Source organism: Epargyreus clarus, unplaced genomic scaffold (assembly GCF_041222505.1).
Source record: "Epargyreus clarus isolate Ecla_fem2 unplaced genomic scaffold, WU_Ecla_fem_2.2 ptg000001l, whole genome shotgun sequence".
NCBI lineage: Eukaryota > Metazoa > Arthropoda > Insecta > Lepidoptera > Hesperiidae > Epargyreus > Epargyreus clarus.
In genome coordinates, this window is record NW_027332209.1 from 12,703,521 (window position 1) to 12,717,496 (window position 13,976).

General features: G+C 36.2%; 1 protein-coding gene across 2 annotated transcripts; it reads right to left on the minus strand.

Annotated features, from left to right (window-relative positions):
• Positions 1–2,351: 2,351 nt before the first annotated feature.
• Actbeta (inhibin subunit beta) lies at positions 2,352–11,328 on the minus strand. 2 transcript variants are annotated; one of them, XM_073093271.1, is made up of 4 exons: positions 11,248–11,328; positions 3,823–4,451; positions 3,098–3,471; positions 2,352–2,802 (listed from the first exon to the last, which is right to left on the minus strand). In XM_073093271.1, the coding sequence occupies exons 2-4, from the start codon at positions 3,932–3,934 to the stop codon at positions 2,656–2,658; spliced, it is 633 nt and encodes a 210-aa protein (XP_072949372.1). In that variant the 5' UTR covers positions 3,935–4,451; positions 11,248–11,328; the 3' UTR covers positions 2,352–2,655. The 2 variants fall into 2 exon arrangements, with proteins under 2 accessions (XP_072949372.1, XP_072949381.1); XM_073093280.1 differs by lacking the exon at positions 11,248–11,328 and having other exon boundaries at positions 3,823–4,026; positions 4,391–4,447.
• Between the last annotated feature and the right edge of the window lie 2,648 nt (positions 11,329–13,976).

Consider the following 13,976-nt stretch of genomic DNA (forward strand, 5'->3'; position numbering starts at 1 on the left):
ATTATATAGTAGCAATACACTGGTCATAGACAAGAAAAGTGTTGGCCATGAATTATTACAGTCCGAATAACTATCAATAATAATTGGTAGGTAATATCAATTGGTAGTAAGTAAGTATCTTATATCGCCTGTTAGTATTTATTAATTTTAACCATTATCATTACGTAAACATTAGATATTTTTACCTAATCACTAGCTTTACTTTAGCTACACGATGGAAAGTAGTAATAGATATTTGGGAAATAGTTATGTTTATAGCGTAACAGCTATATAACGGAGAAAGTTTTGTTGCTGTATCTTTTCCGTACTCGATAAAAAAGACGCAAACCGAATCATAGACCGCCACGAGTCCAGTTGATGTGGGTTGAACATCAGTCTTCGACAATCGAGGAAGGGTAATGTAGGCATCCAGTCAATCAGTTCGGAGTACACATAATTGAAAGCCGGTAGCACACAGAGCCTTATCCTTAAATTTAATTACACTGGCTCAGGTATTTTTTGGGTTTTAGTTGACTCCACCCCGGGCGTAGAAGAAGATCTTTTAACATGTTTTTATTTCGCTTAAAATACAAGCTGACTGAGGGATCCGTACCCAAAGCGTAAAAACAGAACCCTATTACTCGTACTAAGCCTCCGCTGTCTGTTCGTCTGTCACTGGGTTCTATCTTTTTAACAATAATAGAGAGACACTTGAGTTTTTTTAAAGTAGGTACCTACGCATAATTGCTCTACCAAACAAGTTGTAAAAATAATAAAAAAATATTGCAAATAAATGGAGGTCGCCATTCAAGAAACCGCTATTTTTCGGTGTTTTCGCTTTATCTATTAAACTGTAATAGGTAATTTGGAGGTACGGAACCCTTGGGCATTTTTTTTTCGTTATGCGGCGCGGATTCACTCACTCCACTAGTATGGACTCCTTTACCATCTAACAATTCTATATCCATGCCCTTGGTTTTCACTGTTGCTATACATTTGACAAAACCCATACAGACTGTTTACACAGTTAAACACAGTTTCGGTTAGTCAGTTGCCGTTAATCCTAACAACACTATTAGTGTCCGTTTAGGGCACAACACTAGGGCTTCAACATAATCGCCGTAACGGGTTTACCAACCCTCTGTCTGCCGGTAATCGAATGTAATCTCGCAATTAGATTGCACGGACACAACATGTTTGAATGTAGAGAAATTTCGGGGTAATTCTTTGAAGAATACCTCCTGTACCCTTACCATGAGATTTTACGTTTTGACAAATATGACTGTTTTGGTATTTGTTTACATATTGGCCCATACAATTTCCAAGTTCTGATATAATCCGCTAGGGGCGCTGATTGGAAATGGTATGGGCAAATACGTAAACAAATACCAAAACAGTCATATTTGTCAAAACGTAAAAACTCATGGTAAGGGTTCGACTGTAGAACCATCTAGTTACTAGTAGAACATCTACAGGTATAGAGCGTGTCAGACGCGTGCCATAGCAGACCAAAAGGATTCTTGTATACAATGTGTATCAATATGATGTATATATACTAGCAGACACTTCACTTCAAGCAGACACGGGCTTTTGAAAGCTTAACATTATATATAAGATGTTATGCTACGGTTCTTGTATGACACGTTTAATGTCTGTAGATAATAATCGAGACCTAATAACGATATATATGTATAAAACTATAGTTAGTTGCTAAGATGAAACATTCAGATATAGTCGTCAGACAACGTTAGTCGACTTCGGGTAAAGCTCTGATTCTTACTAATGCCTACGGCTGTAGTGTGTAAGCCTGTAACACGGTTGCCACTTTATGAGGTGGAATTAGGCTTCTAAAATTTATAATGTTCCAAAACATGTTTATTGTTTAAATAATGTAAATATATATGCTGGGCGTTTACCATATCGTCACCATGTAGAATGGCCCTAAACTTTATAATAGAAAAATGTTTACAGCTATCAATTTTATCTTTTGCCTATGTGAGAGCAAGAATGAAATAAGTAACTAAATATTAGTTATAATTTTGTTAAATTATTGTACTTTGACTACATAATCGATGATAAAGTAGATACATTGTAGGTATTAGCTGAGCTCTACATATTTCCTATATACTAACTACTTATGTTACGTTATGTAAACCTTTTCCTTTAGTGACAACTTATTCATTGTCTATTCAGACTACTTAGTTATAGAAAAGTTAGATGATTCAACATAAAGGGATAAAACAAATAAAAGAGGTAGTAATAATTATGAAAAAGTTGATTTATTATTATAATTATAATAATTATTATAATACAGTTTACAATAATTACAAGCGATCACCAAACGGGGTGAAAGAAAACGGCGTATTAAATTATTTAGGGCGCGCGCGGGGCCTCGACGGAGCGGAGGGCTCGCGCGAGGGTCCGGGGCCTCGGCGGAGCGGCCCGGGCCTATGGTTCGGTTGCCGCCTCGGACCCTAGCGCGAGAAGCACTCGACACTAAGCCACACTCGGCCCTTATTCGTTTAGGATATAGTCTTTCGAACGCGAGGAACAAAATATTACACAATTCGAGAATATTATTTATAATCGATTCGGATTAAATCGGATTGGAGAGCGGAAGCGTCCCTATAGCGGCGGGAGAGCGGGGCGGGGCGGGCGGAGGCTATGTACAGGCCGCTACGGGCAGTCGCACTCCTCGACCACCATCTCGGGCAGGTCGCGTTTGATGATGTTGGAGTCGGCGCCGAAGTAGATGAGCGACAGCGCGGAGAAGCGCACCGGCGCGCAGCACGCCGCGCGCTCTAGCCGCGCCGCCTCCACCACCTGACGCACACAACACAATGTCAATTATATAATTCCACCATACTGTGCCTAACCGGATGTGTATCACTAAACTACCTCGCAGTCCATTTCATTTTAAGTGGGCTCTATAATTCAAGGAAAAAAAGAAGAGGACTAAAATATAATATAACTACATATCACTATCACTGAACTTGGACAACCTGTCTGAAACTAGATACCAAGCTAAATAAAAATACGTTGAAAACAAAACTAACTTTTTGAGTTATGATGCTTAAGGCAGATTAATTGTAAAGTTTAGTTGGTCGTTTTAATATACCTGCGAATGGTAGTTGAGGAAGGGCTCGCAGGCGCCGCGGCAATAGTTCGCGTAGTACCCTTCGGGCGCTACGATCCAGTCGTCCCAGCCGAGCGCGCGGAAGCTCACGTAGTAGGTCTGGCGGCAGCAGCGGCCGCGCGCCGCAGCGTCGCAGTCGAGGGCGCGGCGGCGGCGCGGCGCGCGCGGCTCCAGTCGCAGCCGCAGCAGCGGGCGCGCCGAGGCCGCGCCGCCGAGCCGCAGCCGCACGCGGCCCGCGCAGCCGCTGCAGTCCAGCAGCAGCCGCAGCGGCCCGCGCGCGCCGCCCGCCGCCCAGCGCCGCGCCGCCGCCGTCACGTCCAGCCGCTGCCACCCGCGGCCCGACCCGCTCCCGCCACCTGACACATTTGTATGCTCCGTATGCATGCAGTAAGGGGCACAAACACAAATCATGCATGCATTGCCTGTACAAATCCATAAACTTGATTGATGAATATGACCGGTGAGAAAGGGTACTCTACGGACTTTCGGATATTTCAAATATTATCCCTGTTTCAAACCAATTCAAACCTACCTTCCCTATTAAGGAAACAAATTATCGTGGGAAACGTATATAAGTACCAGAGAATTCTTCATATTCATGAAAATGTGTGATGTCTACCGACCAGTATACGGTTAATGGAAGTGGCCCAAATCCTCACAAGTGAGTCACAACTGTGTCAATGTACAATAAATGTTTAAAGGATTACCAGCTTCTGTGGCCCCGGCCAGCTCGCCGACGGTGGCGTTCCCGTGTACGGTGAACGCCCACAGCGTGTATCGCACGCGGCGCGCGCGCGGCGCCGTCTCCGCGCGCACCATGAGCTCCGCGCTGGCCACGGCCAGCCCCTGCTCGGACTCCGCCTCGTGGCCCAGCCGGAACTCGATCAGCCGCTGGCCGTTTAACGTTTCACCTGCACAAAAATACCCTCCTAAACCCAAGTATCAAAAACTCACTTTCTACCGTTACCCTACAGTCCCTACCTACGGCGAAACGATCTTTCCAACAGCAATGATGATGTGGCCAGGGTATGGAAAGGAAGGTGAAGGCAGGGTACGCTCGATTGGCGCCCATGGCTGTAGGCTACGCGTGCCTGGTCGACGAAGGTGCCCGGCTCAGTACGCTCGAACACCCACGACGAGTCAAGTTTGCGTTGGGTCTCGCGGACACCTGCTTAGAATATACAAATCCTACTGGGAGTGGACTTTAAATATTACCAAAAAACCACACCAAGACTGCTGTTTAATAAACTATAAGTGAAAAAAGTTTCGGAATACGCAATATCCATCGCTGGCTTCTCTTCCCTTGACGCAGCTGACCGCGCCGGTGCGAAGTGATCTGCGAAAGAAAAAGGAGATTATCGTAAGAGCATTTGCATAAAGCGATTATTTTAACGCTAAACTTGAATTGACTGCCCAGTAATCGATAAATCTATGAACGTAGGCGCGTAGCGGAAGTGTATACTAGTACCTTGGCCTTGTATTTGTTGCACCTAACACGTATTTTGGGGCTAATTAATGTATTACAATGTATTATTAACAAGTTATAATTATTTAAGTTTTATATATGACTTTAAAACCTTTTCATTCTATGTAGCTTTCCTTATTTCAATTTAGTTTCCGAATTCTCAGAAGTGAAGTTATCGCAATGCAGTGCAAATGGATCGAAAACCAATACAAGAGACACCGGAGTAAAATCGAAAGTGTACGCCCTTCACCCTTGTTTACGTTTTCGGCGAACGGCGTAACGTGAGTGTATAAAAATTATAGAGTGCAGTGTGATCAATAATTCTCAGGTTACGTTATACGAGTACGTATAGTGTTGCATAACACTGCACGTAGCGCGACACGGCCGCCTTCGATCGCCGCAGTGAATTATTCACCCCATGAGCCGACTTATCACCTTATAACAGCCGATGTATGTTTATACTTTTTATTTTTGTGTACACACACGTGCTTAAGACATTTCGTAAATGAGTACTGTGTAATTTCTTATGATATTAACAGACACTACGGTCGTTACATTAATATCTAACAAAGTTTGTAAATAAAGTAATTCAAGAATATTCTTAAATTAGTTTATCGTGATATACCGTTTTTAATTCTTTTTTGGTAGATATTATAAAATATGTATGTATATGTGAAGTTAAGTATATGTAAGCGTCAGTAATGTGAAAGTTTTGTGCCGAAAATTAGAGCCGTACCTCTAAGATTAGTCCGTAGCAATTTTTTTAGTAAGTGGTGGACAAAAATACAAAAAAAAAATGATTACTTACAAATGCACATATGAGCTTAAAAGTGTAAGTTATTTGACATCATAGACGAACACTCAAATTTTATTAATTGTTGAGCAGAAGCCTATAAAATTACTTCGTTTCGGGCCGTACGTAAGTATTATTTTAACTAAATAAGTACTAAAAAGTATTTCCAATATAAGTATTAAGTTAACTAAAAGGCGGACGGAAACTAAATAAGCATTTTAGGTAAATTGCTTATTCAAGTAGTTTGCCTTCCGAATAACTCAATTGAGGCAGTAGTGCGACAGTGTTGTTGTAAGTGCTAAAAGAACAGTCACTCATAATTTTATTTCCTTAGTTTATTTTGGGGAGTTTATTAATAGCTTCGACAACGAGCAAATTTCAATATCTTCTAAGAATAATAAGTTAAAAACGTTTTGAATAATAATTGGCCTCGTAGCATTGTCTAGAATGGTCCTTTATAATATTAACTTTTATTTTTTTTCAAATTAATGTAGATAATAACTAGCAGTATTCAATATTGCTCTTAATTTGTTCCCAGAATAAAGATTGTCGCGAAACTAAATGATTTATTTTATCACTTTCTCGTTTATATTTTGAACACGCAAAATACTACATAATTCAAAGAAAGAATTAAGTGATGTTGCAAGAAAACTCGTACAAACATGGTCTACCGATTATGGGTTTAAACGTTAAAGCATTATTATTCTCGTAGTTATTGGCGATTAAAATCTGACGGTATTTTGTAAACAAGAAAGTTCGATCGGCGAGCATTGTACTTAGGAAGCTTTTCCACCAAGATGTACGAGGTAGTTAAGCTATGAATGTCAAATATACCACCAGAATTGCTGGATTTTCATTTAGTCACGTTCCGATTTTAGGCCAATCATAATCAAGCAACCTTATTGGGGGATTTAAAACAAATCCATGGCTACCTCGAACATCTTTAGTAATAAGGTACCCTTAACTAACCATTACACGTTTTCATGTCAGAAGTGCTACGACAGCGACAACACAATAAGCTTTCAGGGTTACCAAAACGATGACTAGGGTCGCGAAATTGAAAACCTAGCCAATAACTAAAATACGCCACTAAATTTTATGTAATGGTCTGACTGGCAGCCCTCTGACCTGACCTCGTTACATATGCTTCGTGTATTCCGACTAGCTTAATAGAGAAATAGTCTCAAGAAGTATTGCCGGGTACTTTACAGCGGACGTGCACGTGACGGCTGCGACCCTGAAGACGGAGGTCGTGATGAATCATTCATGGTTTTAATTAGTTATTATTAGCTTTCAAGGTGTTGCCGTGTGCATCGGTCTTCCTTAGTTTTGACATTTACACCAGGATATGCAAATTCGTAGATAGTGTACGGTTACGGAAAATCGACCTAAAAATATATATTACTTCCGGAACCTTGTCCTTGTCCTTGAAAAAGTTTGTTTATGTAATTTAAATTAGGTACATGTCCGTAAAGTATTCAAATCTATTCATGCGTTTAGTTACAAATAAGTTGATTATTTAATACAGTATAGTATCCTCTTATACCATCTTTGTTTTAAATTATAATTAAAAAGAAAATTAGACGTGATTTCTTTTATTCTTCATTTCTTTTCATTTATCACGAATCTAACCATAAACTGTAGAATAATCACAAAACCCTTATTATACAAAGAGAGCCTTGTGCCTAACTCTGGGACTAAAGTAAAAACAAACTTCACGTTTACACTCAATGTCTTGTAATAGAATATCGTGAAGACATCGTGTCGTGAAAGATAAATAGACTCGAAGACATCAAAGTTGGCTGCGTGCGGCGTGGGACGTATTGGCACCCTCACCACGAAAGCTGTAATTCGCTTACTGTCAAATGCTTTTTCTGTATAATGCCTGAATCTTTAATATTTCCATCTTTTAGTCGTAAAGTGTACGTTAAAAATACTTAGCCTATTTAAGGAAACTTTTATATCTGTGGCGAATATATTATGTAGGATAATATTTTTATTTGGGAATAACTAATGATATCCATAAGTGACAACTCACTATTAAGTGGTCAACTTACTCGTTTGCTTTTCGATTTTCGGATAAAAAAGTATTACATTAAAAGGGTAAGATGTTCACCTAAAGCTTACATAATAATTATATCTGAAATCGATCGAAATTCGATCTTATCTCGGAGAGTAAAATTGGAGTACACTAATGTAGTAATACTGCCAAGTCGTGCATTTAATAAATTAATGCGCAACGTGCATAGAAGAGAAAAGCAAGTTTCATGGCTACATGTGAAAGTTCTATGTAACTTACAATTTACAGCTCTTCCGTAATCCGAGCTTTGTAGATAACAGCTGTTAAAAGATACAATCATTCTTTTGCGATGTAAACGAAAATATTCTGTTAAAAATATTTAACAAGCATGTGTGACATGTGTTAAATTTGCATAGATATGGCAAGATGATCATAGTCATGGCATCAAGATCATTGTAAGAGTAAATCTATAGTTTAGACATATGTTTGCAATTTTTGCAATCGCCAAACTCGAAATACCTGCGAATAGTATGCGAAACTGTACCTTTTGGAGAAAAAATGAAACTTTTCCAACCAGATCTTGTTAAAAGTGTGTTTAATTTATACTAATGTACATGTTGAAAATGTTCGTTGCATTATGACGTCATTCACTTATTGACCGGTTTTTACATTTAACACTCACCTTTTAAATTTTAAATATCTATACTGCCGAGACCCTCTAAGTAAAATGGATGAACCGACAAAGATACAAAACGAAAATCCGGGCGTTCCGTTTTATTTAAGTTGGTAACGGAACCCTAAAAAGCCACTGAATGGTACGGCGTACCGTCAATTATCACATTCCTAACTTTGCGTACTAGGCAGTCTAAAGTAAAGCCTAAGTTTTATGAAAAGAAAAGTAGAAAATATAACTAGCTAACAACTTTGAACACGCAAAATGTGGCTTGTTTACATGCATCAAAGCACTTTCGGTTTTCAAATAACGTGACTTCGTAGTGTGGAAGAATTCCAAACTTACAATTTTACTTGGTAATTTCAGTTGGAAAAAATCAGTTTCAAATGTTTGTCATGTTTTATTTTTGAACACTGTTTTATATTGAAGTAGCATATAATATGCAGGCTTACTGATGGTGTCTACACCTACTCTATAATCAAACGTATACTGATAAGGAGTTCTACCTGAGAGCGGCTATAAAACTCCTTACCACCTTACAGTACCAGTACATAACTAGTACTAGTATCCGTATATTAGCTACTAGCTGACCCGGAAAACTTTGTACTACCTCAAAATCTATTTATCAAATATATTTCATATAAAATATAGCCTATGTTACTTGTAGATAATGTAGCTTTCGAATGGTGAAAGATTTTTTTAAATTGGACTTTAGTTTTTGAGCCTATTCATTACAACCAAACAAACAAACAAAGCTTTCCTCTTTATAATATTAGTGTAGATAAAATCAGGTTTAATTTAATATAAGTTAATAATATTTTACTCCCTAAGCAATTAAAGAAAATAACAGATAATTAAAATTGGGTTTAAAGAAAGTGAATTCGATTCGTAGCCATCTACAAGATTTCTACGACAGTTCTACAATGATCTACGATATTTATGACGATTCTCAGTCATTTCTTATTTTTGTTCTTATTGCTTTATATAAAACATTTTTCAATTTACTCCATTTCAAATGTAATAAATAACAACATCATATTGTCAACATTAAAATAAATATACTATATGAAAAACTAACATTGAAATAAATAAAGCAGGAGTAATACCCCAAATATATTGAAATCTTTCGGCATAGCATACCATGCTAAATGGGAAATTAATTCCTATAAATATTATATTTCGTCATCGAAACTAAAAGCTCCAGAGTGTGTTTTAATCAAAAATAAAAACGATAAAATGTAAAAAAATATAATTTGATAGATTGCAAACTTGGTTTTAATTATTTATATGTTGTTATTAAAACTAAAAGCTTGTGTACACTATATATGTTTTTAATAAAAAATAATCACGATGAAACGTACCAAAAGTTTGATATATTGCAAACTTGGTTTTTATTTATAGCCCACCTTTATACAGCTTTGTATGTTTTTAACTGCCTGTGTTCCACTAACTGGGTTATGTAAACTAAGCCCACAGTGTATCAGATTGAAATTATTATTTCCTGATAAATAGTTCCACAGTCTGCAATCTAGTGGATTAAAAAGTGGATAAAAGCTCTCTTTGGATACACGAAAAGGTACCATGGTGAAATCTACTGACGCAGGTAATCCTGAAGCATCATTACACATTTGTTATTTTGAGTAGTAAAAGTCGAAACAAATAGACCACTGGCACATATGGCTTCCTGATTTTTTTTAATTTGAGCAGAAACAGTCATTTTTTCAAATTCAAAGTTCCATTTATGAGTTTTCAAAACTACATGCATATTGAAAATTAATTACAATTTCTCATGGACATTTTTCTTACAACAAAGAAATACTTTAGGAAACATGTAATGTACCCATTTTTCAGACCTTTTTTTCGCTGACTCGACTCACTGTAATTGATCAAGGCGAAAAATTTTCTGACTACCTTTTTTTCGCCTACCTATTCCTAAATATTGGTACTAATATCACTGCTTATGAAGCGATTTCGCGGGAGAGCCTACGGCATCTATATCCGATAAAAATATAGTAATTTTCGTTCATTATTTTTCTTTAATGTATAGTACAATTCACTAAAATATAATACAATATATAGTAAAAATACGGGCCTCCCTAAGTAGTATTCAATATAAATCTAACCATTTTCTATCTACCGAAGAATGAAATTTAACAATTTCTACTAAGGAACATTAACCAATGGTAGGGAAATCATTGGACAGATTAATTATTATTAACGGGCATACGTATCAAGTGGGTGCATACTTTCGAAGTATAGAAAATAGTTTTCAACCCTTATGTGAAAGATTAATAGGCGCGAGAAAGCAGCATTTGGTTAAGTGCTATAGTTAAAGTTGACCGTTCTGTTTTATGCGCGTTTTAATTATGGTATAACTTTATTATTGCATTAATTAAAAAATCATATGCTTTTCTTAATGGTTATGATTTTATTATTGTACTACTTACTAGTATTTAGTATCGGTCAACGACATAAATCTTTATTTAGGGCAATATATTTGTCCTAAGGTCTATGCTCTGTAGTGTTGTATGTGCACTTTCTAGTAACTTCAATACGTAGATTTATTTTTGGTGCTGTTTTTAAATGTAAGTTAAATTTATTACTTAATATTTCAATATTATGGAAGTATATTAAAGTTACTATTACAGAGTAAAATGATAAACGACGTACCTAATGCAAAGAAGAGAAGATTTTTATGTGAATTTATAATTTGCATATAAAGAAATAAAATAGTTACAAAATCTGGTATAATCATCTAGTTAAATGTACTTAATAGTTAAATTAATCTATTAATTAATTAGTAACTATTTGTGACTTTTGAATTGCGTTTTTTAATAATGTTGTACCTAAGTATGATTCCAAATTGGTGTGTAAATTTTGAAGTCAAATATCTTTAGAGACAACTTGGGAGAAACTATTTTTTATAATATGACTTGTTGAATATTAAGTACTCATAACACGATAGTATTTTTCGGATAATTTAAATTATTTAAGGCGAATATTCATTATTTTACTTATTCTGATAAATATTATAAATCTAACCAATGTATTCAGTGCACCGGAAAAATATTTCGAATTTGAATAATACGTGAATTCAGAAATATTTTTAAGATACACTCAAATCCCTACACCGAACACGAAACCTCTACACTCAAGCAAGCCCCGTTCTACAAAGCCTTACCTTTAAGTCGGAAAGTTGTCATCGATGTTTCGACGTAAAAAGTTTTCCATCCTGATCGCACAGCCGCCCTCGCCGACGGAGAGTTCACGACTGCTGTGCCGAGGGAATCCCGCCGCTTATATACCAAGGAGGGTGAGCGAGTGATTCAGAACTTGGAAAAACATAGCTGTTACGGTTAGCATTCGGAAAATTCTCGGAATACGCTTTAAGTTTGTATGACTTGAAAATTGTAGTCAATTATCTTAAACTGACTAAGGGTTTGGAGACAACATAATTGGTTTTATACTTTTTATATTATTGTTTTATATCTCGTACTTTTTTGATTTTTATGGTAAATAGACGCGAACGATCTTTTAATTCGTCTGATAAGAATTATTATGAGCAGTGTTTAGGTATAAGCACCCTGATATAGTTATACTGCAGCGGATTAAATCAGAACGCTTTATGGTTGTTGTCAACCCATTTCTGTTCCACCGCTGGGTACGGGTCTCCCCCCAAAAGGAGACCACACAATAGTCCACCACGTTGACCAAATTCATATTGCTATTTTTTATACATTCTTGAAAACTTTTTTTAATGATTTTTAAGTGTATATATTGTACATGGAGGAGTACAGATTCTATTACATCATACCGTGATGATAATCTATAAGAAGACAATCCGAAGGTTGAGTGATATATGCCCGTTATTAATAGTCAATCTATCCAAAATTAGCCTACTAAAGATAGAAATGTGACAATGGTGATAGACAAACTTATATAAAGAAATTGTCAAATTTCAATCTTTGATAACCAATACATTGGATAGATTGAAATAACGGGCATATATGTCTCAATCTTCGGATTGCCTTATCGATTACCATCATAGTATGGTGTAATAGAAAGGACTAATGTTAATCTCATCTCTCTCATCACAATTCAAATTGACAATTCAAATGATAATCTTTGGTAAGCGAAACATTAGATAGATTATTAATAACGGACGTATACCACTCAATCTTCGGATTGTCTTATCGATTACTATCACAATATGATGTAATAGAATGAGCTAATACAATAACGACGCCAATCGGATGTATCTGTGTACATTGCTACGAGTCGGCTACGAACCCGCTACATGGCTCTACGAAAGCTCCAAATATTATTTCGTTTAATTCAATTTTATATCACTGAGTGACTCACTTTTAATAAATAAAAGGAATATTTTTTAAACGAAGCATGCATATTTTTGATAACAATTGCTCAATTTGCTTACTTAGTCCTTTTTCTAAGTGCTTGTTATAGTAGTTATTATCTATACATGCTTGAATTTTTGAAAGTATTCCTCAATTGTCTTATTAGCATGAAGAGTTCAATCAATGAAGAGGTACGATCAAAGAGTATAGTAACCTATAAGTTCGATAAGTTTACAGAAAAATATTTACTAGCTGTTACCCGTGACTTCATATGCGCATATCATGATAATTTTTGTGTAAGAGTCTAGATCATAAAATATCCAAATTTCATGGTTCTAGATTCAGTAATTTAGACTCTGCGATAATTAGTCAGTAAGTGTGTATGCTTGCGATTTTATATGTACAGATATTTATTTATACTTAATAGCACACTCCCACACAAACACATAAAAATACAAATATTCGTTTAATAACCAAACCCACGCTCTCATAAACGCATTAAGAATAAAATTGGATATCTCGTACAAGATGCCTTGTATGCTAGTCTAGATAAATATCAATTGTAGGACAACGCTGTATGTATTTCATAAAAAACGAGCTTTTGCCCGCGGCTTCGCTCGCGTTACGAAGTAATATTATTAACTAAGAAGATTTATACAAACTTTCATCCCCTATTTTATCCCCTTGGGGGTAGAATTGATCAAAATCCTTTCTTAGCGGATGCCTACGTCATAACATCTACCTGCATGCCAAATTTCAGCCCGATCCGTCCAATGGTTGGGGCTGTGCGTTCATAGATCACTATGTCAGTCAGTCACCTTTGAGTTATTTATATTTTGATGGTGCAGTACCCAATGTTCATTTATTATTGTCTAGATGACAATTGTTTTATGAAAACCTCATGAGGAAAAGCTATTCTATTTTATTTTGTAAGTTTCGCTAAGCTGGTTGTTACAATAATTGGTTAATAGATAAAGGTTGTTGCATATCTCTTTCAAAATATATAGTCTGCTAGATGCCTTCTATGACCCCATATCAGTAAACTGGCGGCTCTTTTTTATTATTAGAAAGGATTGCTTCACATTGTTTCGTCTTTCACTACGTGGATACTATTATTCTCTACACCGGATTAATTGAAGAATCATAGAAACACAATTTGATACGATACAGTATCTTCACAAAAATCCTTGTGAAGATGCTGACTTAGGTAATACTTAGGTGATACTTATGTGAAACATAGTAAAAACAAAATTATCATTATTTTTGAATTCTGCGTTTTGATCTCTAATAGAGCACAAAAGCCTGTGTAACAATCCTACAAGAGGCTGTGGCAATATTCTAGAATAACACTACTCGTGCGGCTAAAACATTTTATAACTGAATCAAATTAAGAACCAAAATAGTCTTCTTTTACAAATTTAGGTTAAAACTAAACTATTTAAATAGCGTGGGCCTTGAGACCTATTTAAATAATGAATAACAAAGTAAGTTAAATGTTCAAAGAAGTCGAATATTTGTTATTCAATTGTAAATGAGATGTGTCATAATAATTGGC